This window comes from Arachis ipaensis, chromosome B5 (assembly GCF_059453495.1).
Source record: "Arachis ipaensis isolate K30076 ecotype BB chromosome B5, ASM5945349v1, whole genome shotgun sequence".
NCBI classification, from domain to species: Eukaryota; Viridiplantae; Streptophyta; class Magnoliopsida; order Fabales; family Fabaceae; genus Arachis; species Arachis ipaensis.
Genome location: NC_142440.1, coordinates 159878568 through 159906109, shown reverse-complemented (window position 1 = coordinate 159906109; position 27542 = coordinate 159878568). Strand labels below are relative to the sequence as shown.

At 33.2% G+C, this 27542-nt stretch overlaps 3 protein-coding genes across 5 annotated transcripts; 1 reads left to right on the top strand and 2 right to left on the bottom strand.

Annotated features, from left to right (window-relative positions):
* Window positions 1-930: 930 nt before the first annotated feature.
* LOC107641569 (uncharacterized) lies at window positions 931-19727 on the bottom strand. 3 transcript variants are annotated; one of them, XM_088487703.1, is made up of 6 exons: window positions 19433-19727; window positions 5066-5380; window positions 3820-3852; window positions 2150-3407; window positions 1425-2062; window positions 931-1261 (listed from the first exon to the last, which is right to left on the bottom strand). In XM_088487703.1, the coding sequence occupies exons 4-5, from the start codon at window positions 3270-3272 to the stop codon at window positions 1563-1565; spliced, it is 1623 nt and encodes a 540-aa protein (XP_088343829.1). In that variant the 5' UTR covers window positions 3273-3407; window positions 3820-3852; window positions 5066-5380; window positions 19433-19727; the 3' UTR covers window positions 931-1261; window positions 1425-1562. The 3 variants fall into 3 exon arrangements, with proteins under 3 accessions (XP_088343829.1, XP_088343830.1, XP_088343828.1); XM_088487704.1 differs by lacking the exon at window positions 3820-3852; XM_088487702.1 differs by having other exon boundaries at window positions 2150-5380.
* LOC110262703 (uncharacterized) lies at window positions 8963-12564 on the top strand. The gene is made up of 3 exons (XM_021103374.2): window positions 8963-9158; window positions 9726-9855; window positions 10136-12564. The coding sequence occupies exons 2-3, from the start codon at window positions 9747-9749 to the stop codon at window positions 12325-12327; spliced, it is 2301 nt and encodes a 766-aa protein (XP_020959033.2). The 5' UTR covers window positions 8963-9158; window positions 9726-9746; the 3' UTR covers window positions 12328-12564.
* A 1412-nt stretch (window positions 19728-21139) lies between the features above and the next one.
* On the bottom strand, window positions 21140-27035 carry LOC107644972 (SAWADEE protein). The gene is made up of 6 exons (XM_016348955.3): window positions 26547-27035; window positions 25996-26307; window positions 25850-25898; window positions 23090-23369; window positions 22410-22488; window positions 21140-21566 (listed from the first exon to the last, which is right to left on the bottom strand). Exons 1-6 carry the CDS (start codon window positions 27033-27035, stop codon window positions 21399-21401), a joined length of 1377 nt encoding a protein of 458 aa, XP_016204441.2. The 3' UTR covers window positions 21140-21398.
* Between the last annotated feature and the right edge of the window lie 507 nt (window positions 27036-27542).

The following is a 27542-nucleotide window of genomic DNA, read 5'->3' as shown; positions in this document are numbered from 1 at the left end:
CATTAAAATTGAAATAAAATATTTTTCTTCAAAATTAATAAACTCCCTTCTTCTATATATTTTCTTATCTACCTTTCTTTCTTTGTCTATTTCTCCTTATTCTTCCAACTCTATATACAACTTATATTTTATATTTATATTATTAATTTAACAAACCAAAATATATCATTAGATATTCTTTCGTTAAAATTATATATAAAGAAAAAAATTTTATTTTTAAATAACAAGTATGAAATTATTTATTTTTATTTATGCAATAGACTTAACACCTAATCAAATGTAAAGTATATACATTAAGTTCTTTCGTAATGAATGTTAAAATTAATTATTAATAAAAAATTAAACTCTTTCACATAAAAATAATAACTAAATATATAGTATATTATTTAATTTTTTTATCTATAAAAATCATATTTTTCTTAGTTGACGGAAACTTTTGTCTCCTACAATTTTTTTATAAAAATAGTTTAATTCTATAAATATTTTGTGCTATAATATATAATGTCATGACAAAGACATAGTAATTTTAAAAGATTCACATTCCTATAATATTATTATTATTGATAAAAACATTAGTGCGTTCTAAATAAATAGTCAACCTCATTTTCAAGGTTAATTAGTCCTGGCTAAAGCCTATTAGGTAATATATCCATTAAAACCACTGACCGTAATGAACAATAATATTGAGCCATCAACAAAAAAATATAGGATGTTGGGAGCTGCTGAAATTTAAGCTACTGCTGATTAGGATCACGAATAAACTTGTCAACATCTTGCTCTATATGCAAAATTGGATAAATTAAATGAGAAAGTTTAGATCCAAAATATATAAGTGAATAACATACCACCATAAGTGAAATAATAAAGCCTTTAGAAGTTTAGAACAATAGCAAGTAAAATCATCATAGAAAGACCCGTAACACAAATATCTAGTATCATGAATATTTTATTGTTTTTTTATTGACTCATATGCTCTTATTGATTCACCTATTCTCTTTGACTAAAACTTGATATTTTCTCAATTTTGTGAATGAAAAATATTATAACCTAAAAAAGTACAAAATGATATATGAACATTGAAATCCTACTAACATGTCTAACTTTATTTAATAGCAGAATAAACACATCAGTATTCAAAATCTGATAAAATAAAGCATACATGAACAGGTTGAAGTTAGTCATTCTTGTTCGAATGGTGTTGTTGGGTTGCTTGGATTGGTCCCACCAGATAGCTTGGGCTCTTTCCTTGGAGAGATGCAGTCTGTAAAGTAATTTTGTTCTCAGATCTTAAGAATAACAAGTCTTTTAAAAAATAAAGAAAATTTATTCACCAAATCCCTAACAATGTTTTTGATGGATATAATTTAAGGGTAACTCTTACAGAATAACAAGATGCATGCTCACAAAAGCAACATTATATATACCTTGGGAGTATGGATGTTTGCGAGGCACTCCCTTGCTGAGCGAGAAAATAAAGGAGGTGCAGGGCATTTGGCGTCACATCGAAGATAAGAACCTTTGCTATCATTCATTCATTCATTCTCTTTGACATCACAACCTTCCTACGGGATGTCAGCATCCACTAATACTCCATTTACCACAATCTTGGATACATCCATATCATCCACATTAACATCCGGCGCAAGAGCCTTAATTTGACTTACAGCACGATCAAACCCTTTCCGAAACATCTCAAAAGCCATTGTCTCCTTTGAATTTTTAGCATCCTTTAATGCATTCTCCACCAGCTCACCCACCTTTAGAGTTAATGCCTCAATCTTCTCCATTACCTCTGACTCTTTTTCCTTCGGCTTCAAAGCCTCGGTCATGTCCTTCATACCCAATTCTCTAGCCTTATCCTTCAATTGAGAAACCTCCAGGTACTTATCAAGACCTACAACACCTGACTCTACCTTTCTTCTCTTTAAACTAATCTCCTTAGATTGAGCAACCTTGACCACATTATCTTTATCACCTTCTGTCGAAGGGTCGTCCTTCCCGGATGACCTCTTCCTGGAAAAGGCCTTCAGAGATGCCGAAGTCAGGGTGGGAACTTTCTCACCTACCAATATAAATCAAACAACCATGAGAACATAAGCACACAAAAAAAAAAAAAAAAACAAAGACTACACTTTATCAATCTTCTTACCTATATGATCCTTCACGGCATCCCTGTCTATGTCCGACGTTCCCTTTCTGAGCGAGAAAAGAAAGGAGGTCGAGGGCAATTGAAAGAAGTCCTCTGAGAGATGAAGCTTCATATGGAAGACTCGATTCACGAGTACACGCACAGATAAGAACCTTTGCTGCTGCTCCTCTTGTAGCAACCCTAATTCAACTACTAAAATGCAAAGGGATGGAATGCCTTCTGCGAGACCACCGATAATAACGCATACTTTGCTGTTGCCAAGGTCAACCAAGTTGAGATTTGAGCACATATCATCAAAGAAGGATGGTTGGATCGCCTCACACAACTCATCAAGGAATTGATGGCGAAGAATGCAATAATCTTTATTATCCACCAGCAAAGCGTGTATCTCATATTTCACACCAGGTCCGGGAAGACCCTCCAGGTTCCATGTCAGCACCACACTGCGATCGCCTACATCTCCAAGGAACGACACAGGCCAGAAAACATCATAATGAGGAAGAGAAAATACGCCCTCCTGTTTAATCCATGCCGACCATGCGTCACATTGTGGGTGGTAGACATGGGCAATTCCTGGTTCGGATCCGCCATGCAAGAAAAGTTTATCATTTAACACGAAACCATGAATCGAATAATTAGAGGCGAGTTCGGTTGGAGGAGCGGCCAAGGAATGCCAGTTCGGGGGACTGGAACCCGAACGTAAAACCCATAACCCCCTCTTTCTTCCTGACGGTGGTGCCACAGTATGCTCCACCAAGTAAACTTCATCTTTAATGTTTGCAAGTAAACTGTGGTAGCTGGTCGGTGGCGGAGGGATTGCGCCCGTCGCTACTGCGTCAGATATGCCCAACGTGTCGCCGCCGACATAGGAGATTTGGTAGATCTTGGTGCCAGAAACGGGTTTAACATAGACTAAGAAAAGTTTCCCGTCGAAGATAAAGTGATCCCACGTGTCGGACTCTGGAAGTTTCAAAAGGAAATCAAACCGATCCCGCTCAAGAAGGGATTTCCAATCCCTATCGTCATTCTTCCCCAATTTTTCTAACTTCTCAACGCGGATGCCAAAGATGTAGTCGTTTGTCACCATCCACAGGCATTCTCCTGTTTCCGCCGACTCCATCATCAACAGTATGAACACAGAGAAGAAAGGATTTATTTGTTTGTGATGTAGAAGGCTGGGAGATAGAAAGCAGACGTAGGCTAGGGTTTCGGTTATTGAAGATCCTATGCAACCCCGTTTTTTCTCACCGAGCCCATCCTTTGGTTCAAGATATGTCCGCGAAAAAAAAAAAGTTCAAGATAAATCTTGTTCCCAAAAATTTTCCGAAATAAATTAAAAAAAATCATTTATTTTTCAAAACAAATAATATTTGTGTTTATGATTTGAGGATCTGAAGAATCTTTTCAAATGTCTTTATGACTTCTATCTATCACGGACCATAAGCTCTCCTCTATCTTCAAGTACATCAATTGTATTCGCAAAAATATCTTCCCTTTCATAAAACTCATCTAGTTAATCACGTTCAATATATATATATATCACAAGGAGTAATTTACCTTTTATTTTAGAGAGGGTATAATAGAATTCACCTTATTAATAATACAAGGAATAACTAGAAGAAAGCAATAAAGTTTCAAAAGTTTAACAATTTAGACTTAAAGCTTAGAACCTTAGAAGTGTCAAATACTCTTAGTTTAAACCCCTGCAAACAAAACCAAGCCATCAAAGATTATGCAACAGAATAAACATGGGCAGAACAATATAAATTTCTAAAATCTATGCACTATCCAAAACAATATAAATAAAACAGCACCAACAATATAAAAACAGCATCTCAATTCACCATAATGATATAAAAACAGCAACAAATCAACCCTAAACACCAATCAGCATAAAAACAAAAAACAGCATCAATCAACCACTAAACCTACATATATTACACTACATATATTACAATGTATCAACAAAACTTGAATAATCTGCCAAGAATCAACAAATTATAATCAACAACAATCAAGAATCATCTGATCATCAGAACCGAATCGATAATCAACCCAGTCATATGACCGGATCACTGGTTCAACCAGTGGGTCACTAGTTTACCCGGTTGACCCAATCATAATTAAAAAATATATAAAATTATACAAATAAAATTAAAATCAAAAGTTAAAACTCATGTCTTTACAAACATATTAAAAATAATAATCAAATATCAATTCTTAAACATAACTAATGATGCAAAAAGTGATAATAAATTAGTGTACAAAATACTTTCTCAATTTAAATGAACAAGAACTAGCGAACGATAACACCATCGATAAATCAAATCTAAAGGGTGATCTCAAAATCGGCATCTAGATCTTCATAGGACAAAAGCACAGGGCAAGAATTCAGCAAATTAAAAACAAAAGAACAGGGCAACAATTCAGCAAAATAAAAACAAAGAACAGGGCATAAATTCAGCAAAAAAAAATTGAGCAAATTAAAAACAAAAGAACAGGGCAACAATCAGCAAATTAAAAAACAAAAGACCAGGGCAACAATTCAAAAAAACAATTCAGCAAATTAAAAAAAAAAAAAAAGAACAGGGCAACAATTTTCAGCAAATTCAAAACAAAAGAACATGGTGATGTTATCCAGCAACAAAAAAATTTGCTCATGATATGTTCAGCAACAATTCAACTTACAGCAACAAATTCAGCTCATTGATAATTTGCAACAACAATTCAACTATGATAATTTTCAAGGTGTAGTAAAAATTTACAGCAATGAAATACCATGCACAATGAAGAAATACAATTCAAAATCCCTAGTATTCAGCTTCAACAATTCTAAAAAATCACATACAACAACAACCACCACCACCACTATAAAATTCTAATTTCACTGAAAGAACAGGCCCGAAGGAAGCTTACCTGGGACCGACGCTGAAAGAAGCTGCCCAACTGAACTAACGGCCGAAACAAGAAGACGACGATCTCCACCACCCGAGGGACCAGATGCTGGTTCCGTCTGCTTCTGCCGCCGGCGAAGCGAGCGCAAGGAAGGCGGCGACTGACGAGACAGACCACGACGACGAGCCTGAGCTGAGACAACGAGTGCGAGACCGATAGAGAAGCGAGAGACCAGAGAAGAGAGGTGAAGTGAGACTGTGAGTGGCAGAACTTGAGCTTGAGGGAGAGGTGGTCATCATCGCGTAACGTTCATCAGATTAGGGGGGTGGGGGCCTACTGAAACGACGTAGTTTCAATTTTAAAAAATACCAGTGTTAAATCGGCTTATATTTTAATTTGACTATCGAAAATAATATTTTATAATTATAATTTTTTTTAAGTTTAGTATAACATTATCATCGTCATTATATAATAAACATATTTAATATGTTATTTTATTTTTATTCAAAATAAAATGTAAATGGAGCAATTTGAAATGTATAATATTCTTGAGTCATAAAGAAAGAGACCTGAAAAAATAAGAACATATATAACTGTAATAGTAGTATGTTAATTTTATACTAAACTTTATATTATAAGGCTAATATATTTATCGACAACCTAGTATTTTACTAACCTCATTAGAAAAGCAATTAGCATATGATGTTATGCTCCATGTTACACATTTTATTTCAAGTGTGAAAGTATAGTTAATAAATTAGTTATATCTACGACAAATATTTGTACAAAAGTATAAATCATAACATGTTACTAAAATAAAAATACTATTTTCTTATCTAAACATTATTAAAAACTTGGTTGAATACGACATTTGTTGTTGATGAGTTTGGATTGCTGACTTCATCTAAAATTAGAATGTTCACGCCATTACGACTCTTAACTCTTGACAAAGCAACGTAAAGTTGCCCATTGATGAATACTAATTTTGGCAAGTAAAGTCCTATATGTGATAATGATTTACCACATAGTGAAATACCTTAGTTTTTCAATGTTTTTTTCTCATATATAGTATCCCGTCAGCCAATAATGTCTAAGTTGCATTCCAAGTATGATTTAATTTATTAACACTATTAGATATCAATAGCAATCACAAACAGTTTTCTTAATTGATGGCCAGACCTTATTAATAGCTGCAATAAATTTTCTATCATCACACAATAGTTCTATAAAATAGAAAGCATCTTGGAAGCTAGGATATGTAATCTCAGTAACTGTCCTAATAAATTCATATGTTGTGCAACCTTTTTGAATAATTAACAAATTTCTCATATAGTAGATATCACATATACCCGGTGGAATATAGTTTAACCTCCCGATAAAATACTCTCTTTTGCGTGGATATTATTCCCTTATTTTTTCTCTATCATAAACAAATTGATTTGGAAACTCAACATACATTAAAATTTGACCTGCTTCAAATTTTTTGTTGGCTTCCATCCATACTAACAACATCGTACATTTCCCTTTCTCTTGATCCATGACTTTCTCAAGAATGTCATCGTCTTTAAAAATGATATTTTGCTTTTCAGGTAAATAAAAGGTTAATCTCATCACTAAAGGCCATCTCCGATGAATATCATAAGTTAATGTTCTCTACACACTCTCCTGTGTAGACAAATACCCACAATCATAAAATTATTTAATCTCATAATACATTTTTTTAAGTATATATGCTTTATCTTTTATATTTTTAATACTAATATACCAATAATAACATTTTAAATAAAAAGATAGAAAAATATTTATTCACTGAAAATAATTTTTTCCTCAACAAATTAAAATCCTTCAAGCATAAAAAAATTTAATATTACAAAAATATTGATAACAAAATAAAGTTAAAATAACAATCTAAATAGAAAATACTAAAATAAATAAATTAAATTTATTGAATAAAATATTAAAATAAATTTAAATAAATAAATTTGCAACGAAGTCAATATTAAAATTCTTAAATTTCGTTTTACTCATCTAATATATGTAAGTGTTTATATTAAAAAATTAATTACAACTTAAAAAATAACAACAAAAAAAATTGTACCAAACTATATACATATATATTTTATATTTTAAAATTTAAAAATTAATAAATTCATAAAATTTGAAACACAATTTATAAATTATTTTTTATTAAAAAAATGGTTACAATTGAAAAATTAATAATTAATTAATTAATTATTTTAATTTTATAAAGATCAAACGACCTAAAGTATTTTTTTAAAGTATGTTTATTTTTTATATTTTTAATATTAACATATCAATAATAATATTTTAAATGAAAAGATAAAAAAATATTTATTTTCAGCAAATATTTATTTAATATTAACATATCAATAATAATATTTATTTAAAACATATATATATGTTTTAAATTCTACAGTTGCCTACAATGATAACTGGCTTATTATTATTAGTTTAAAGTAATTTATAATATTTTTTTCTATTTGAAGATAGATAATAAAAATTTTACTAAGAGAAGATATGATACAATTTATATTTATCTTTATGCATAAACACCATTGTATATAATTACTCATAATCACTACAAAAAAAAAAGTAGAAAAACGGAAAAGATGAAAAGAAAGAAGAAAATGTACAACAATATTTATCGATGTTGTTTCATCACTCAATCTCCTATATTAGAAAGAAAATTAAATATGTAAAAAATATAATTTAAATATTAAAAAGACTCAATATATGAAGAATTATGATAAATTAACTTAATATGCGATAAAAAAGATAAAATTTATAATAAAAAATTATAAAAACTTAACTATATAAAAACACAACAGAAGAAATAAAAGAGATAGAATATAATAACAAATAAGAATATTTTATAGTTTATAAAAAAAAATTGAAATATTGTGCATAAGAGAAAAAAGTTATTATCAAATGGAAGAACAATTAATAAAAAAATGAGATTCTCTTCTAACATATATAATTTTTTGCAGTAAATAATTTATGAAATATATAAATAGATAAAATAAAAAAAATGAATGAAATTATTTTTTTTAATAAATTGAAAAAATATTTATGATTATATAATTTATGGTGGAAATATAACTACTAGACAATAAATTACTAAAAAATATTAATAAAAATATTAGATTTGATATTAAAATAAAAAATATAAACAATAAATAAAAATCTAAAATTTAAAATAAAAATATTTGAGATCAAGAAAGAAAATAAAAAAGAATTCTTAGTAAACAACAACTCAAACATTAATGTAACACTAAATTGAATCAAACAACATATATTTAAATTAATTAAATTAAATAACTAATATAATAAATTAATTATAATTATTTGACAATAAAAAATATCTTTTAAATATGCCATATAAAATTTATGACACTTTTAAAAATTATTAATCAAAATATATAAGACAAAAAAATGAATGCAAATTAAAACAAAATTAATTTATTTTTTTCAGTCAAATCAAGTAATTAATATAATTGATTAGTTTATAGTTAATGTGGTGAAATAAAATATTAAATAATTTAATATTATCTCAATCAAATCAAATAAATAATTAATTATAATATTTTAAAAATCATTAATCAAAATACATAAAATAAAAAAATTAATATAAATTAAAATAAAATTAATTCATTTATTTTAATCAAATCAAATAATTAATATAATTGATTAATTATAATTACTGTAGTCAAATAAAATATTAAATAATTTAATATTTATCTCAATCAAATTAAATAAATAAATAAAATAAAATAAAAAATACTTTAAAAAATATAACCCGTTAACATAAAAAAAAAATTCGAGATATAATAGATTTTTAAAAATTTCAGAATACGCACAATCATTGTCAAGTTTGTTTTAAAAAAAGATTTGTGAGGAGGATTGCACTTTATAATTTAGTAATTTACCAAAACAAAAAGAAACTGCGCACACCCTAACTCGAGAGAAAGAGAAGACCACTCACTCCCAGGTCGCAGCGATCTCCCTCTCCCTTCGATCGGACCCAGCATTTCGCTCCTGAAACCATTCCCTCCCTCTCCGATACTCTCCCGACGCAGTTCCACTATGTTTTCTGGTACGCAAAGCCCAACCTTCTCACCACACTTGTTATGTAATTTGATTCGCGATTTAACATCCATCTTAGAGAATTTAGGTAGTGCATGAAGAACCTACCAATTACAAGTTTTTACAACTTTACGTTGCTAAGGTTATGTAGTTTACAAGGATTCATATTAGGGCATAAACATGTTCTTGACTTTTTAACAGATTTTACTATAGATTTTTTTTGGGGGGATTCTGGCGGTACATTGTCTTTTCACCCGCATTCTTCTCATTTGTAGTTTAGGCCTGAAGATGCAAAGGTCCAGTTATAACAAATCATTGACTTCATTCCAACATGCAAGGAATTGAGTCATATTTTCAATCTTAGCAAAGTAAAGTTCATATTTTATCAACTTTATAGGGGAATTTTTTAATGTGGTTTTTTAATTGATAAGCTGTTATCGTCTTATAGTATAAGAGTTTCATGTGTAATTTTCTTCCTTCTATAGTGTCGGCGTGTATGGCTTAACTGTTTTTTGTTTTCTTCATTTAAGAAGTTTACCAATCTTGGCTGTGACTTTCATTTGTGTACATTCCGTAGAATGACGTATTAAAGGCAGGAATGGAAGTGGATCAGGCAGCAGAAAGAGTGAACACTAATTCTGGTGATGAGAAAAAACTCACTGAAAACACTAGCATGAATGGAAAAGCTTCGGAGAAGATCGAAAGCTGTAAGATATTTTCTATATAAATTACAAAATCACATTTATTTCCTCTGATTAAATTACAGTGGTTGTGAATATTTCCAGTTGTAGTTGTATGCTTAAAATACAAAAAAGTTATTTTGTAAATGATGTTTCAAAGTTGAACATTTTATATGTTATGATTCCTATTTGGCATACATGCACCAAAGAATTTTGATGTTGAATTGTTAATCTACGTTTTAAAATCCACATATATGGATTATTGAATGGGTTAGGAAGTTTTTACATTTTTCTCTTATTATTGTAGGCTCTGATTCCCGAGATCGGAAGAAGAGTAAGTATTTATCTTATCCCTACACAGACATGGCACTGAAAAAAGGATGTTTGCCGGAAGAACCAGAAGATTTGAGGACTCCGCGTCCTACTCGCAAAGCTAAGAATAAAAACATAGCTACTAAGCTTGCTAAGGGATCTTCTTCGTATGCTAACTTGGTTAGCAAGAGGTTCCGAAAGATCTGGTACAGAAAATTTGTCAGCCCTAGTGCTATACTCAGTAGTTCAGAATTCATAAATGCATCTTCAAAGGAGTTACTTTCGGGACTTTATTCTAAGGCTGTTGATTGTATGTTTCCCATGAAGGATAAACGTTTTGATTTATTTGAGTCATTCTTCTACAGATATAGAATATCAGAATTTCATGACGAGGCTGAACTTGCTAGTTCTTTGGTTAATGTAAATGGAGGAAATACTGAGAAAACTGTGGGCAGTGATGTACACAATAAAAAAAATGAGAAGAGAAAAAGAAAGTATGATAAATTGGAGAATAAATTAAGGCCTAAGATGAAATCTCTTTCTGGGCTGTCGGATGTGAATATAAGCTGTTCTTCTACAGTCGACACTAAGAAGCCTGTGAGAAAACTGAAACGAAGAAAGGTGGAAGAAGTATCATTAAATCAGCTGGAAAATTTGGAGAAGACTTCAAATGAGAGCATTGGCGGATACATCTCAGTTCCTGAAGCTCCCCAAAGTCTAACTTGCCTTGCATCTGAAAATGCTGGGTCAGAAATGAAAAATAAGGACGAAGCTGCACAAGGGCATCAAAGTGCTCAAGCTGCTTCAGTTAATACGCAAAGCACCAAATGCAGTTCACTAATAATAGATCTGCAACTAGAATCTCCATCCATACCCAGTGGTATTTGTCAGAATAATGGTGAAAATAAAGAAGCCCTGGTTTTAATGCGTCTAAATCCAGATTTAAATGTAGCTCGAGAAGGATTTGATGGAAATAATACTTGTAATGGCATGTGCAAGATTCCTGCTAAACTGGTTGTCGGTAATGTCATGGTTAATGAAACGGGGTCTAAATGCAGAATGGATAAAGTATCAGAAAGAAATCCAATGAACGAACATGTTACACCAGAGGTGGGTACTGTCATGGTTAATGAAACAGGAATCAAAGATAGAACAGAGAAAGTAGCAGAAGGGTGCCCTAGTACTAAACTTGCTGCAGAAATACCTGATTTGAATGGTACTGTCTCTGAATCCAATTCAATCTTAACAGAATTTGACAATGTCAGCATACCTTCATCTGAATGGAAATCAGAGCGGTCAAGAATTTTGTCTACATGTACGAGAACTAAAACTAGTTCTGGTAGACCAGAGGACAATGGCGAAGCAGGTGGAAATTGTCTTCTTCTACGATTTGCACCAGGGGATTATGTTCCATCAAAAGAAGATTTAATGGCAGCGTTTTTCCGGTTTGGCCCCCTGAAGGCATCTGACACGAAGTTGTTTAAGGACACTGCTAGTGCCCAAATTGTTTTTGTCAAAAATGCAGATGCCGGAGAAGCTTTCCATAGTTTACAGCAGAACAACCCATTTGGTGCAGCTCTTGTAGACTGCAAGCTCCACCACCTTGCTGCAGCCTCTCCACCACTGACTCAATTGATAACCTCCGCTTGGCCACTTGGGTCCGTGGTGCAACCAATGACCTCTTCTCTGCCGACTAGCTCCAAGGCACAAAAGATGACCCCTACTCGGCCTAATGGGTGTACAGGGCAATTGATGACCCCGGCAAAATTGATGACCTCTACACAGCCAATTGGGTCCGCAGTGCAATTTATGAACTCTCCTCGACCAAATGGATGCATAGCGCAATTGATGACCACTACTCAGCCGACTGGGTCAACGATGCAAATGATGAACCCTATCCGGCCAACTGGGTCAACGATGCAATTGATGACCCCTACTCGGCCAACTGGGTCGACAATGCAAATGAGGACCCCTAAGTGGCCTATCGGGTCCACACCAACGCCTGGTGAGGCACATCCTCCGCTTAACATTATTAGGCAGAACTTGCAGATGATGACATCAATGCTGGAGAATTCAGGGAATAATCTTCCTCCCCAGATGAGAGCCAAACTGGATAGTGAATTAAAGAATCTTCTGAAAAAGGTGAATTCCAAGGCTGGTTCGTCTCTGCCAAAATCTGAACATTAGTATTTAACATTTCTGGTTAAAAGAGTTTAAATAGAACAGGTTTAACTAGGTTTCTGTTTTGGTCCTGTTTCAGCTGTTGCACTGTTGCCATTCATTGACTTGTGCAATTCTTTTTGGGAGAGTGCCTGAAAATATTTAAAGATTATGGCGGTTTATCTAACAATTTAAATTATTGCTGTACCCTACATAACATCTAATTTTTTGGTATTAAGCTTGTACTCGTTTGAGTTTGAGCCATTTAATCGTGATTCGCTTAAGCGTTAAGCATATAGCTCCCATTAAACCAACCCTATTTAGATTCCAAAATAAACATGTATGTTTGGATACTTATCGTTATCTTTTTGTTTGTTTCATTTTTTATTGTTGGAAAAATTGGGAATTTCAATTTGGCCGTCAAATGGGAATTTAGAGAGCATTACTCGCGTGTTCTTTGTTTAGTCTTTATTTTTATGGGTTAATGAACAAATTAATCACTGTCGATCGTCATTTTTGTCTCCAAATAATTTTTTCAACCAAATTTGTTCCTTAAATATTAAACATTAATTTTGTTTGTTCTTCCATTTTTAGACTAAGTTTTTGTCAACGTTGGTACACATGGAGCGTTAATTGATACATGTGTTGACAGTTGTGTATCAAGATGGAAGCTGATAACATATATTCACTATATTACGTTGAAAAAGTCCCTGACTCCATTTGTATAAAGCATAATCCCCAAAATCCACAAAGATATTAATTCATCTGGTTGAGTGGTGTTACAGTGGTGCAAAACCATTATCCAGGTTTAGAAGGCATGATGTGGAGTATTAGTGGAGGACGAAGTGGTGGGTTATTGCCACAGTCGCTAACTAGCTTCGATTCTCCAAGCTAAGAAGGAGGATGAATATGGACAAAACCTGTTTTTGTGGGTTGAAAATTATCATTAAAAAATTTGGGACACCAAAAAATTTAGGAAAATTGTTTCACCCTTGTCCAAGATATCGTGTGAGTTTAATTTGCTATGAACTATAGTTTCTTGAATCCCTTTACCATTAATGTGAGATTCACCTTTTGCACTTGATATGTGCAGAAAGGCAGTCACTATAACTACTTTAGTTGGACAGATGATAATGAATATGAAGTTTTTGAAGTTGTAAATAATGAGGCAGAAGCAGAGAATGATTATGAAAATTGAAAAGTGAAATCAGGTTGGAAAATAGGTAGTTTAGAAGCTAAAGTTAGAGTATTTAAGATGTTGATTATTTTCATGTTTGCTGGAGTAATAGTGCTTATGTTAGTACCTGGGGCACTTTGTATGTCATCTATGAAAAAGTAGAAAATTTTAAAAGTATTGGTGATTTTGTTATTTTATTAGATCCTTTGAGGTAATGACCAAATCAGTACTCGAAAGATTCAAACGCTGACATTTTTGTATCTCACTATTATTATTGATAAAATGGTCCTTAAAAGATTTTAAAATTTGACAAGCGTACCCACGAGTTCGCCGGAACACATCTCCGGCAAGCACAGTGCTGACATGGCCACTACGTTTTGATGACATGGCAAAAACTCTCCCCCACCCTAATTCTTCTTTTCTTCCTTTCCAACGCACCTTCTTCTTCCCCCTCCCCAACGCACTCCCCCCTTTCCCTTCCTGGATGCACTCTCCCCCCTCCCCAACCCTAATCCTTCCATCCCCCTCCCTAACCCTAATCCCCCATCCCCAACGCACTTCCCCTCTCCTCAATCCAAAATCCCCCTTCCTGAACCCTAATCCACTTCCCTTGTCCCTTTGAATTCTAATCCCCTTCCCAATACAGTGTCTCACACTCTCAACTCACTCTCCCCCAAATAGCAGTGGAGTTCAACCTTCTCAGTCTTACAGAGCCAGTGTCATCGACACCGCACTATCGCCATCTCGTCGTCGGGTCTTCTGCGTCTGCCAGTGTCATCTGTCTCCATCTGTCTCCTTCGTGGCATTGCGTTGTTTGTGCACCTTCACTGCTTGTATCTGCTTGCTGCTAGCCCCCAGTCGCTGCCATGCCTCCTCTGTATGGGTTCCATCTTGGCTCCATCGTGTCGTGCCCCTCTGTGTCTGGTGTTCTTCTTCTATTCTTGCTTTGGTGGTGTTTGTATTAAGTTTTATTTTATTTTATTTTATTTTATTTTGATTATTGTATATGAATTTGTTTGTTTTCTCTGAGTTTTATTGTTAGTAATCTTTTTGAATAATAATTTAACCTAAAAATTTGGGACAATTCATGATTTGGGGCAACTCTGTTGATGTTGAGGTTGTTGTTGCTGTGAATGGTGGTGTTGAGGAAAGGAGAGGGGAGTGTGCATTGGGGAAGGGAGAGTGATGGAGATTATTGTTGTTGTTGATATTAAGGCTATTGTTACTGCGAGTAGTGGGGTTGAGGGAGGGAGGGATAGTGTGCGTTAGAGAGGGAAAGTGGTGGATGTTGTTGTTGCTATTGATGTTAAAGTTGTTGTTGCTGTGAATGGTGGTGTTGAGGGAGGAAGGGGAAGTATACGTTAGGGAGGGGGTTGTGATGCGGCGGGGACTGCGATGGGGGAGAAGTGTGCGTTGGGGATGGGGGCTGCGACTGGGAGGGAGAGGGAAGGGGAGGGAGTGTGCGTTGGGGAGGGAACTTTGGAGGTGGTTTGCCAAGTCACCAAAACACGGTGGCCACATCAGCATTGTGCTTGCCAGAAATTTGCTCCGGCGAGCTCGGGGGCACGCTTGTCAAATTTTAAAATCTTTTAAGGACCATTTTATCAATAACAATAGTGAGGTACCAAAATGTCAGCGTTTGAATCTTTCGGGTACTGATTTGGTCATTACCTCTAGATCCTTTTAAAAGTATTGATGAAATTTAGTAAATGTGTTTGGAAATTTTTTCTTTTCCATTATCAATCATGCAACTTGCATTTTGACATTCCTTTAACCAATTTTTACTCAACCTGCAGATGTTCACATGGACTATAACTGCAAACAAGTAAGAAAATAAACACTTAATTACTCATAAGATAAATTAAGTTTTATCATATATATTGAAACTGAAGCATTTGTATGTCGATAGAAGCATGCTAGCATAGTCTTCATAATACCAAGTCTATAAAAACTAAGCAAGTCTTCAAAATATCAAGCATAAGTCACCTAAATTTGGACTATACTAAAAGATAACAGACTTGTACAAAATACTTAGCAATATGTCTATAATGCCAAAAGGTTCTTAGCACTTTACAAAACACACAATTTAGTCACTGACACCTAATACATCTCAAACATCTTTATCTTTCTTTCTCAGACGTTTGAACTCCGGACTTGCCACAAAAGTCATGAAGCTAGCTAGTTCCTTTGCAGTTGTGAACTGGTTCCCTTGATTGTTTCAGCCAAAATCGGAATTATTGCAGCTGTAGCCGGTTGTGATGAGGCTGGAGTTTTCGCTTTTTCTTTAACAACATGAAGTTTTGGAGGCCTTGATCTTGCTTTTTACAATCACGATGGACAAAGTCAATTCGCTAATCAGATTCACATTGTAGAACAATATAATTTCTAACAAAAAATAGATTACAAATAAAGTATGAACTTGGTGGGAATTGGTGAAGCTTGAGACTCCTGTGTAACTGGAACCCCTTTCGATTGGCTAGGGATCATCTTAGTTGGTGCATTTGAGTGTGCTGCTAGTGGATTGGTAGGAATTTGTGTAACATCCTGAGTCTTCACATAATTAATTTTTGAAAATTATGTGATGAGAATTCGATAAATATCCGAAAATCACCACATCACAATATAATAAGGTGGATATAGATGAGATAAGTGAAAAGAAAAGGATATACAGAGAGAAGTAAAAGCGTATTACAAGCTGAAAATCGTACCAATAACGATGAATTTCAACCTCGAGTTAAAATTCATCTATGAAAACTTTACTACTACCTTTTCTTGAATGATTTAGCTTTAGTAAATTATTCTAATCATGATTTGGAGCTGAGATACTCTCTGCTACCAATTTCTCAGATGCCGATTATTTAAAACGATACGGTTTGAAATGGTAATTTTACGATTTAGTTATTAAACCGTTTTCTTCTTTTCTTTCCTTGAACATGATTCTTTTTAACCAAAAAAACTACAAATAATACATTCATAATATTATTATTTTGAGACAATGCGAAGCATTTGTTTAAAAGTCTGCCAAATTTTAACAGACCAATTATCACCATTACTACCACCACGGTAACACCCCTTTCATCTTCACCGTTATAACTTTTACCTCCCCAACTTATTGTGCTACCATACGTTACTACTACCTTTTTAGTGTTCTTTTATGTTAATATCTCAAGTTTAATAAAATATGATGTAAAGAAAACATGTTATAGTAAAGAAAAATAGTATAAATTATGAGTAAATAACAATTTTGGCACCCGAAAGACTCAGGTTTTGACAAAACGGATCTCAACATTTGTTTTTGACAAAATGACCCCCGAAAAATATATTTCGTTTGACAAAGTACCTCAAACGTTTGGTCAATAGTTTATTCATCCAGTCAAAAGTTAAATTTCAATGAAATTACTAATCTATCTTTGTCATCATCATCACTACCATCACACCCATCCGACCCCATTCTTTTTCTCCATCTCATTATTCTGTCACCACCCGTATCCACCACCCAATCTCACCTACTGCATCATCATTGTCGCTGTCACTCCCACTCTACCTCTTCTTTTTACCCTATTCCATCTCTCTTTCTACCACTCCATTCCACTACCCTCACTAGGATCACCAGCATCATAAAATACAAGAACAAAAAAAAAAAGAGAACATAGAAGTAGAAAATGGTATACCACGAAGAAGAGGGTTAGAGAAGAGGATGAAAACACCATATAACTCGGAGGAGCGGATGGTGGGTCAGCCATGATACTGGCCAAACGAAGGCAGTGACGCTCGGGGAGGTGAGAGATGGCAGAGCTTGAGGCGCGATAAATCATGGATGGTGGAGCTCCAGGCTTCGTGAATTGCGGACGGCAAAGCTTCGGGCATAGGGAATCGTGGACAACAAAGCCCTAGGCGCATGGAATTGCATACAGTGAACGTCCAGAAGTGGTTAATCGTGGAAGGCAGAGCAAGAGTGTGAGACGCTATGAATGGTGCATGATGTGTGAGACTAGAGTGTGTGGGAGAAGAGAAAACTGATGAGTGATAGGTGATGAGAATGGAGAATGGAGGCACTGTGAATGGTGAATGAGAGAGTCATTCAGGGTTTGTGGAGTGTGATTGGGTAGGGGGTGATGGAAGAAGTGGTTATGAGAGGGGTAAATTAGTAATTTTACAAGAGAAGACAATGACAAATTAGTATTTTCATGAAAAATTTAACTGTTGACTAGATGACAAAATCATTGACTAAACGTTTGGGTCACTTCGTCAAACAGAATATATTTTTCGAAGGTCATTTTGTCAAAAAAAAATGTGGAAGTTCATTTTGTCAAAAGTTGAATTTTTCGGATGCCAAAATGGCTATTTACTTTATAAACTATTGTAGGTAGTCACCTTTTTTTTTTTTGAGCTCATGTATGATATTGCTGCAGTTCAAAATCATTACAATTTTTTAAAAAAACCCAAATAAAATAACGACGGTTTTGTAACCGCAGCAAATTATTTTTGAAATCCACTAACTAATATAGCGACGGTGATAGACCGCCGCAAAATTAACAACCTGATTTGCAGCGGTTGCTGAAAGTTGCCACAAAAACTAATCCCCGCGCCCCAAACCACGTCTGTTGACTAACCACTGGAATTTGGGCGCAATTTTCAAAAATAACCCCGCTATTCGGCATATGTGTTGTGGTGTCCAAATTCTATTTTACCCATTTTCAGTCCTACATACTAAATACAATACTGAATTCTAATATCCCAATTTCAGTCTCAACACCCCATACCGCGAATGCAGCCTAAGAATTTATTCAATAACTTTCAATTTGCTAAAGATAGTAAATTTTTCTTCTAATTTCATGATAACCACTTTGCCCGGAAACAAATGATTTGAATAAATCCATGATTATTGCAATAAACACACAATTATGATTATATGTTTTGGAAAATTGAATATTCACAAAAATACCTTTAGTAAAAAAAACATAAATAAACAATTTTGCTTGATATACTTTAAATCTTACCATTTATTATTTTATTGGTTGTATAAAACTTTTAATTTTGAATTTTGAGTACAAAATATTTATCATCCTACTAATATTAATATGAGTCAATGATTGATAGGGAAAATTATTACACACAAAAAAAAAACATCATAATATACACATTATTATCCAATTGATAGAGAGAATTATAATAAAAATAAGTCAACATAATTGAAATGGGAGTTCGCGATCCAAGAATTAAATTCCAATAATACACACTTGAGTGACTCCACCTCTAAAATAACCATCTTATCTTGTGTGTTTATACGGGATAACAAATTCAACGTGTGATCTATACGTTAGGTTAGCAACGTCTTTATTAGATGAAGTGTAAAAACAGATACATTTAAGTTAATATTATGCCACAATTAATTACATTCTTTTTAGTTAGAATCTCCCAAACCAATTCAAACTACATAATATATAAAAAACTTTTTAATACTTGCAACATATCCCTAAGTTTCATCATGAACCAACTATATATACATACCATACTTGGAGGTATATAAGCTTTATAGATCATATATATGTTGTCTCATGTGCATTTACTAAATTAAGAGCTTCACAAAAATAAACCTCTATTCTCGATAATAATTCAAATATTACAATAAATTAATATTTTTTCAAATGCTAAAATCATGAATATAATTAGGCATTAATGATGATGTATATAAAAATAATCATAAACATAATATTCACCAAGCATTCAAAGACACCAACAACCAATTGCTGAACATTAACTCTATAACTCTAAAAATAAGACGATAATAGTATTTGTGAGCTAACAATATTAAAAATTTAACATAATTTAGCTCAATTGAAAAAGAGTCCCACATTTCCTAACTTTATAAACCTTAATGCGAATTTGTTGTTACTCATAATTATAGGAATGATAAAACTTAGAATATAAGTAATTGTTGAGTCAATAAGTTACCTTAAAACCTTAATTATCATTGGACATCAAAAATAGAATTGTTCTCCTCACTCTCTAATAACTTGATTTCTTCTAACGGAGTTGTGAGAAATGAAAAAAAAATATATATATGAGATAGAACTTTTTCTTTTGGTTATTGAGTGATAAAGGAGAGAAGGAAAAGGAGAAAGAAGTAGGATGAGGGAGAAGGATTTGTTGTTGTATGTGTTAGTGGGTGTGTGTAGTTGCCAGTTGGATTGCAAAGAAATAAAATGACGAAAAGAAGGGAAAGAATGAGGTAGAGAAAGGGAAACGGATAAGGGATGGAAAATAAAGGATTAAGTGGGGCATGTGCCCCATGCAACTCCTTTTTTAAAGTGTGAACACCAATCCGATCCATTTTTATTTATGAAGTACGGACACTTTGCTGAGTTGTCGTGTTCGCGTGTCGGACACATTTTGGATACGACACTCACCGACACGCGTGTCTAATGTGTCCAACTGTGTTTTAATAAAAAATAAAAATTCTTTGCCGGACATGCCTAGACACACCTAAATACCATCACGTGTCAGCGTGTCCAGTCTTATTCTTAACATATATTTAGATATAGTATATATTATTATTTATTAAAACAAAAAATATTTTAAATACTTAATTAAAATAAGACATTAAAAATAATTAAAAAAATTTAATTTATATTTTAATATCACTAAAATATCAAAATATCATTACGATTTATCTAAAAAATACTTTATATTTTATATGTATGCGTGTCCCCATGTCATGTAAGATTTTAAATTTCGCCTGTCGACGTGTCCCGTGTCGTGTGTGTCGTGTCCCATGTCCGTGTCAGTGTCCGTGCATCATAGATTTTCATCCATGTGAAAGACAATATAACTCTTAGCAAAAACCCTAAACCCTAAACCCTAAAACATAAAAAACCGTCAAATAAACTATTAAAATTAATATATTTTTGAAAAAATTATTTTATTGGTGGTGGCCTAGTGGAGAAAGACCATTGTCGAAAATAAATATACCAAAAAAAATGTAAGTGCAATATGAAGTTTATTCAAAAAGAAAAAAGAAATAACATCAGACGAGAAATGAATTGGTAATGTTAATGTTGATGATGTTAGTATTGGTGTTGGTGTAGAGGAGATAATGATGGTGATGAAGTATGGTGGCATAATAAAAGTAGAAGTAGAAGTTATGATGATGATGACGAGAAAGGTGGTGGTAACAGTGATGGTTGGTCATTTTGCTGCATAGAATTTGTTGGGTTTTAAAAGCCCCCACAGATTACAAGTAACGCTAAATTAATTACTTGGGTTACAGTTTGCATTTAGTGGAGTTTTGGGTTACAGTTTGCATTTAGTGGAGTTTCTAACGGAGGATTTGCATTGTGTCAAAACAATATCGTTAAGGGTTGTATTTTTCCTTTTCTTTGTTAAAAGTCACATTATGCTTTGTGGAAATGGACAGGATGATATTAGCTATTTACTCTTTTTTTTTTCTAGTCATTACAAATAATAACTACAATATTGTTATTTGTTGAACTTTCCAAGTCTCCCTTACTAAGGTTTATTGGCAATGGTGTTTCAAATGTAATTTGATTTGTTTAGTAGTCATCATGTGCAACAAGTGCACCCAAATTTGAAATTGACCAGGCCAAGTCAATGAAAGCCTTAAGTATTGTGTGTATGAATTTAGTATGGATAAGTTTGTAATGGCTAGAATTGGAAGTTGTCTAATCCATTTAACAAAAAAAAAAGTACAATTTTTTTGTGTGTAATTGCAATAATAGTATACAAAAGATTTTTATGTAACTACTCGAGAATTTTGCAACTACTCAAGAATTTCATGCAAGCTTAACTATACTAAAAAAATCCGAAGTGTCAAATGTCAACAATCTAATAGACATAGTTATTTCTACAACTGTCAACAAAAAATTATATACAAAACTGGTGATAAAAATATGAACAATTATCACAAACTACCATAGATCGATCTCTCCTCTGATGCTAGCTTCTTATATAGTTGCTTTAGGTGATTAGTAAATTCCAAAAACAAATCTCTGTGGTCACTGGCAGTCTTGAATTCTTGAGTCCCTGATGGAACAACCTTCAGATGGTTGCCCATTCTGCCATTTTGATTCTGTGAAACCAACAGATGTAACTATTGTTATATTAACAAAAATAACTACCTTTCTCAAATATTACTTCAAATAAAAAATTGTATACATATCCACTTATATATTATCATATCAACAGATGTAACTATCATTCACATTTACAAATTTAAAAGTTATCTCAAAACGATGAATTTCACCGGATAATATTGTAAAAAGAAATTGTATCTACTGAATAACAAAATAAATTGTATCTACTTATATTATATTGGTCCCCAACGTTTGGGTCAGATCCTATTTTATTCCCTAACGTTTTAATCGTCTTATTTTAATCCCAAAAAATTTAAAATGGCATCAATATTGTCCTATCATATTAACCCTTGCTTCAATAGTTAACGGCGAGTCCCAGTATAAGTGGTCGTTTACACGTTTGTATTTAGAGTGCATCTAACCATTCCTGTGTTGAGACACAAAACACAATATAAGGGAACAAGATCACACTGCTGCTCGTTTGTAGGTGGATTCCACTCAGGCAGGCAGTGCGAAAGCCTTTGGTTTTTGAAGAACGACGTTTGAAGGTATGTACATTACCTATTGAAGCAAGGGTTAACTGCAGGACTATATGGAGGCCATTTTAATTTTTTTTTAGACTAAAATAGAATGATTAAAACGTTAAAAACCAAAACAGGATCTGACCTAAACGTTGGAGACCAATATAGTACTTTACCCAATAAATTATAACAATTTCTTCGTGCATTAATTTTACATGAAACAATTATTTAGTCTTGAACAATTCTCATGTCACTACAAGCCTTAAAATTATTCTCACTGTTGGCTACTGCCAGAAAACGGATAAGAAATTCGCCTACCTTAGATTCAGGCAACAATGTTCCTAGTGACGCTTTAATTTTTTTCAGCCCCACTAACTTTTCCATAATCACCCACGGCCTGGAAAATGACAGTCAAGACATGGCAAATAGTGAAATTCAAGACATAAGCAATAAAAGGTACCCTTAAGACTAACATAAGCTTAATGTGACTAAGATGAAAATGTTTAGATGGATGAGTGATTGTACGCTATTGGACAAAATAAGAAACGGGGACAAGAGAGAGTCGCAATGGCGTCTATTGTGGAAAAAATGCTGGAATCCCATCTTAAGAGATTTGAATATATGGAGAAAGACCAGTGGAGTACTCAAAAAGATTGATTAGATGGATGATAGACCAATGGTCAGGGGAAAAAGAAAACCCAAAATGATTCTGAACAAGGTGATCAAGAGAAACTTGAGCATAAATGAACTTACTACAAATATGATACATAATAAGATGCAATTGCGTTGTTTGATCTATGCGGTCAACCTCACCTATAGATATTTGAACACAAGTTCCTCTCTTTTGTAGTGTCACCAAGCTAATAATTCAATTGGCTAATAATACACAAATAATATTTGATATTATCAAATGTAAAAAGACTAAATATTGTGTTTGAATTAAAGTAAATTTCCTTTTCTGAACATAATAATAATAATAATAACAATAATAAAGTTACCTGCCAGTTGAAGATGTTATGATGTGGTTGTGATTATCCAAAAATTCACATAGCTTCTGAAAATCTTTTTCAGTATCTAGAACAATGGCAGCCTTGGTATATATTTCTGATGAACAACTCGGAAAAATGAAAACCCGAGGCGACATTTCAATGTGTGCATGCAGGAAGTTGGCAACAGCTAATGGACCTAACTCCTTCTCAACATTGCCAATCAATATTGCACACTGGTTTTTCAACCCTTCTAGATCGCTCTCTCCCATTCGTTGGCGTCGGCGTCTGACTGTAAGCCAATATGAAAAAGGGAAAGCGAAAACCAAGGAAATGCTGGAAGATTAATAACATAGAACAAGATAATATAAAAAAAAGGAAAAAATATATAGAATGAAAGAAAGATCAAAATTTAAAAATAAATAAAAAATTTCATACTTATGCCAATTTCATGCATCTCCCAAACAAAAATATTATGGGCACATTAAAAATCAACCTACTATGTATTTGTATATAAATACATGTGTTGTTTTACTTATTTTAAATGTGTATTTTGTATTCTAACATGTACGATATACGAATGACTGATTTGGCAACTAATTTTTTGTGTACACATAACAGTTGTTTTCCAAAACATGATTTTGAAAGCTTAGTGCACACTGCACATTTATCTTCTAGAGCATCTCAAACATTATGATACATTTGTGATAATCAAGGAATTCCTTAAAAGAAATAAAGCACATCTTATGATTTAGTTTCCTAAATGTGCCAAGTGAACCCATCAGGTAGAACAATGTCATTTAGTCTTTCAATTCTTCCAAGTGCCAGATATACACATAATAACCCTCGAATCCAACGTATAATATAGAAACGTGAATCAGAAGTAAAAATCTTAAATCCTTTTGTATAAATCGTGAATCCATTGAATTTTTCCTTCTATAATATAGAAAAGTGAATCAGCTCATTCATCAAGAAGCATAGTCAATTTGGAGTATCCTTGTTAATAAGAATATGTGTAATATAAGGAACACCAACGAGCTCAGCTCTTCATGCAATTGTTACTATAGTAAAACTAGAATTTATAAACATTTAAGAAGCATTCCATATATGTATCAATCAACACCAACAACTCAAAATCCGATTTAGCTTTTAAGATTAGAAGTAAAAATTCAGAGTAAAGTAACATTGATGTAGGGAGTGTAAGGCCAATATAATGCAATATGTGGTAGAAGAAGGTCAAGATCTGCTGTTTGACACACAAAGACTGCGTTTGTTTATAGGCACGGGACACTGAAACAGGGACACGGAGACACAAAATCGTGTTTGGCAAATGAGACATAGATAGAGACATTGTGTCAAGAGACACTAAATTAGTGTATTTTGTATCCATCCTGAGAGGAAGGACACGGAGACAATAACAAGAGACACAACTTCTTTAATTATTCTTGTTAGTTTTTTATTATTATATTTTTCTTTCCAAATTTTTTGAATGAAAATAATTAGACTTTATAATTTGTTCTAGTTTATCACAAAACAAAATACAGTAACACTAATTTTTGTGCTTCTGTTCTTTATGTCTTATTCTCAATGTCTTGTCTTGTCCTATTCTCAGAACCAAACGCGGCCAAAGAAACTTTAAAAAATGGTTATAAAAAATGCAAGTACATACTTGAAAAACTCCAATTCAACCTTTACTAAATTCTTAAACTCCTTATAATTGAAATAACCGCCTACGCTAGCTAGAATTTTACTTGATTATTATCAAAATGATCTAGTGGTACTTTCAAAAAAGTTATCATAGCCATCCTTTTGTACAAGATTACACCTCATTCTTTACATCCACATAGTAACATAAGATCCAAATTTTCCTGCCACATAATAATCTTCAATATCTTTTTATAGATAATATGTAATTTTCAAGTTAGCCCCCTAAGTTTTTTATTTTAATCTCTTTTTATTGCGAAATAATTTTTGGCCCCTTCCTAAAATTCAACCTAGCTCTGCCCCCACATGCATTATTACCCCTTTTCCACTGGATCTAAAGAAGCCGTACCAAATCCTATTTCCTTATTGAGTCAACAATGCTAACTATAGCCCAACATGGTGGACAAATATCCGCACGCATATAGAAACAAAACATTCCATGAATCCATGTTCACACACATCAAATCCTAACTTAGAATCTGTACCACAGGAAATTGCTGTGTCAAAATATATCAAATTTTAAAGATTAAAATGAATGTGAACATTATCAATCTCAAGCCGTCTTTCACCAAACTAGCAAACCAGGAAATATATATCTATTTGGAATAACTATATCGCTTATGCTTCATTTCACCTTGGCTATATCTGGGCTAGCAGAACAAAACTATCACATTTTGGACATCAAAACAGTTTAGTTATCTATTTGCTAGTCTTAAGTGATTAATATACAACTATACAACTTTATAATAACATTAAAAAAATGTATCGAAACCAAATATCACAAAATGGAGTTTCATCTTACTATCTGCCAACATAACAGCATCTTTAAGAAAAAATTTTAGTTATCCATCTCGAGTGTCAATCTAACCAATTCCTATTCAATTCATTTTTTTACTGACTATTTCAGACTTAATCAAATAAAGTGATCCAGAACACCCCAGGTGTTTAATTTTATCAATTAACATTATCAGAGAAGTTGAAGTTAAGACAACCACATACATTAAACAAAAATGAGCGAATGACATGAGTGGCACATTGTTTATCTACTCTATTGCACATAAACGTTACCTTCAGATGAGTCAGATTTCACAACAGACCGCTTGGCGCGTCGTTTTTCCTGAGGAGGGGAATGCACAATGTCACACACACTCTGAAAAGGCATCTAAGAACTGGAATTTGAACTGCTATTATAATTTACTCTAGCATGGTCATACCTTCTTATTTCGTTCAAAATAACCCAGCCTAGGAACAGTAGTTGGGCGTTCGTTGCAGGATACAACAATTTCACGTCCAAAAACTTCCTTTGCCATGGAGATCGGACGAGCCAGAAGACATTCTGCTGTCTCCCTAGCCACTAGAAATGAAGTAAGTACAGGATCCAGCTCTACCACAGGCTGAACCAAACAAATACTATCAATGGTTGTATGGGTTAATTTTCCTTCATTTGGCCCATGCAACCACGATAGCACAAATCTGCAAGAGCACAATTCCTCTCCGGCTTCAAAAGAATGCTCATTTTGTTGCACCTATGAAAGCATTATAAACAGAAGAAGTAATTCAATCAAGAATGTAAAATTATGGCTTTAAGCAATACATATGATTCACAAGAACAATGCACATTTCCCCCAATTTTTACTTCCCTGAGTTCCTCTACATTTCTTCTCGGTGCACATGTTTGAACGCATTAACAAAGAAACTCTCTCTGTTTTTACTTCATTTGAATTTCGAACACAATGTGATGCAGAGAAGAACCCAGGAAACTAACCGAATCAACCTCAGCGTCGTAGAAGCGAACGTCGTCGTTGCTGAAGCGGTGGCAGGCACAAACCCTGACGCCTTGACGGAGCTGATGACATTCGTAATCCTGGAGCTGCCTTGAGAGGGGCCTGAACCGCTCTATGAATAGATCCAGCTTCTGTTGCGTCTCGAACTGAGAGGCTTCAAATACATCGTCGTGATCATCGGAAAAATTGGAGTATTTTATTCTGAGCTGCATTTGGGATTCCAAAGAGATGGCCACCGAGTACCAAGCATCGTCGTTGAACGATCTGAACTCGGTGGTGTAGCTCGGCTGAGGCACCAACGCTAGTTTGTTCTCCGGCGGCATTGCGGGTGGAGAAGGAGAGGGAGAGGAAAAGGCGAGATACGAGTGAGTGTGGAGTGTAGGCTTGTACAGCCGTCGTGTCCCAACTGTTTGAAGCAGCAGCGTGTTGCCTAAGTTTTGCGACGTGGCACTGTACCAATTTTTGTGCATTATTCACTAACTTTTTACAACTCTTTTAAAATTATTTAGGTGTGTTAATTATTAATTTAGAATCCAAAAATTCAGTTTTTTTTTTAAATATATTATCAATAAAATAATTTTTAAATAATTTAAAAATACGATAAAAATAATTAATAAATATTATACTTTTGAAAATAACAAAAAAATTTATATTTAAAAAATAATTTATCTATTTGATCCAAATTTTTGTGACAATATTTGAATAAATATTTAGAAGATTTATAAAAATAATTTAAAACAAAATTTAATTATTAGATTTTTTATTTTTCAAAAAAATATAGTGATTCATACTAATTTTTTTTTTAAAAACTCACTTTACATAAATTACTAAATTTGAAGAATAAAAAAAATTAATTTTCTAATAATTATTATAAAATTTGTATTAAATTTTGATTTTTAAAATCTATTTTTAGAATATATATTTAATATTAAACTTTTTTGTCATATTTTTAAATTTTTTTTATTTATTTATTGTTA

What these genes read in the sequence shown, in the direction of transcription:
- LOC110262703 (XM_021103374.2), top strand. Translation starts at nt 9,747, where the DNA reads ATGGAAGTGGATCAGGCAGCAGAAAGAGTGAACACTAATTCTGGTGAT. An exon ending in TTCGGAGAAGATCGAAAGCT is followed by an intron (nt 9,856 to 10,135) that starts GTAAGATATTTT and finishes TTATTATTGTAG; the next exon opens with GCTCTGATTCCCGAGATCGG.
- LOC107644972 (XM_016348955.3), bottom strand. Translation starts at nt 27,035, where the DNA reads ATGCACAAAAATTGGTACAGTGCCACGTCGCAAAACTTAGGCAACACG. An exon ending in GAAATCTGACTCATCTGAAG is followed by an intron (nt 23,370 to 25,849) that starts GTAACGTTTATG and finishes ATTGGCTTACAG; the next exon opens with TCAGACGCCGACGCCAACGA. An exon ending in ATAACATCTTCAACTGGCAG is followed by an intron (nt 22,489 to 23,089) that starts GTAACTTTATTA and finishes GTCATTTTCCAG; the next exon opens with GCCGTGGGTGATTATGGAAA.
- LOC107641569 (XM_088487702.1), bottom strand. Translation starts at nt 3,272, where the DNA reads ATGATGGAGTCGGCGGAAACAGGAGAATGCCTGTGGATGGTGACAAAC. An exon ending in TGCCGTGAAGGATCATATAG is followed by an intron (nt 2,063 to 2,149) that starts GTAAGAAGATTG and finishes TTATATTGGTAG; the next exon opens with GTGAGAAAGTTCCCACCCTG.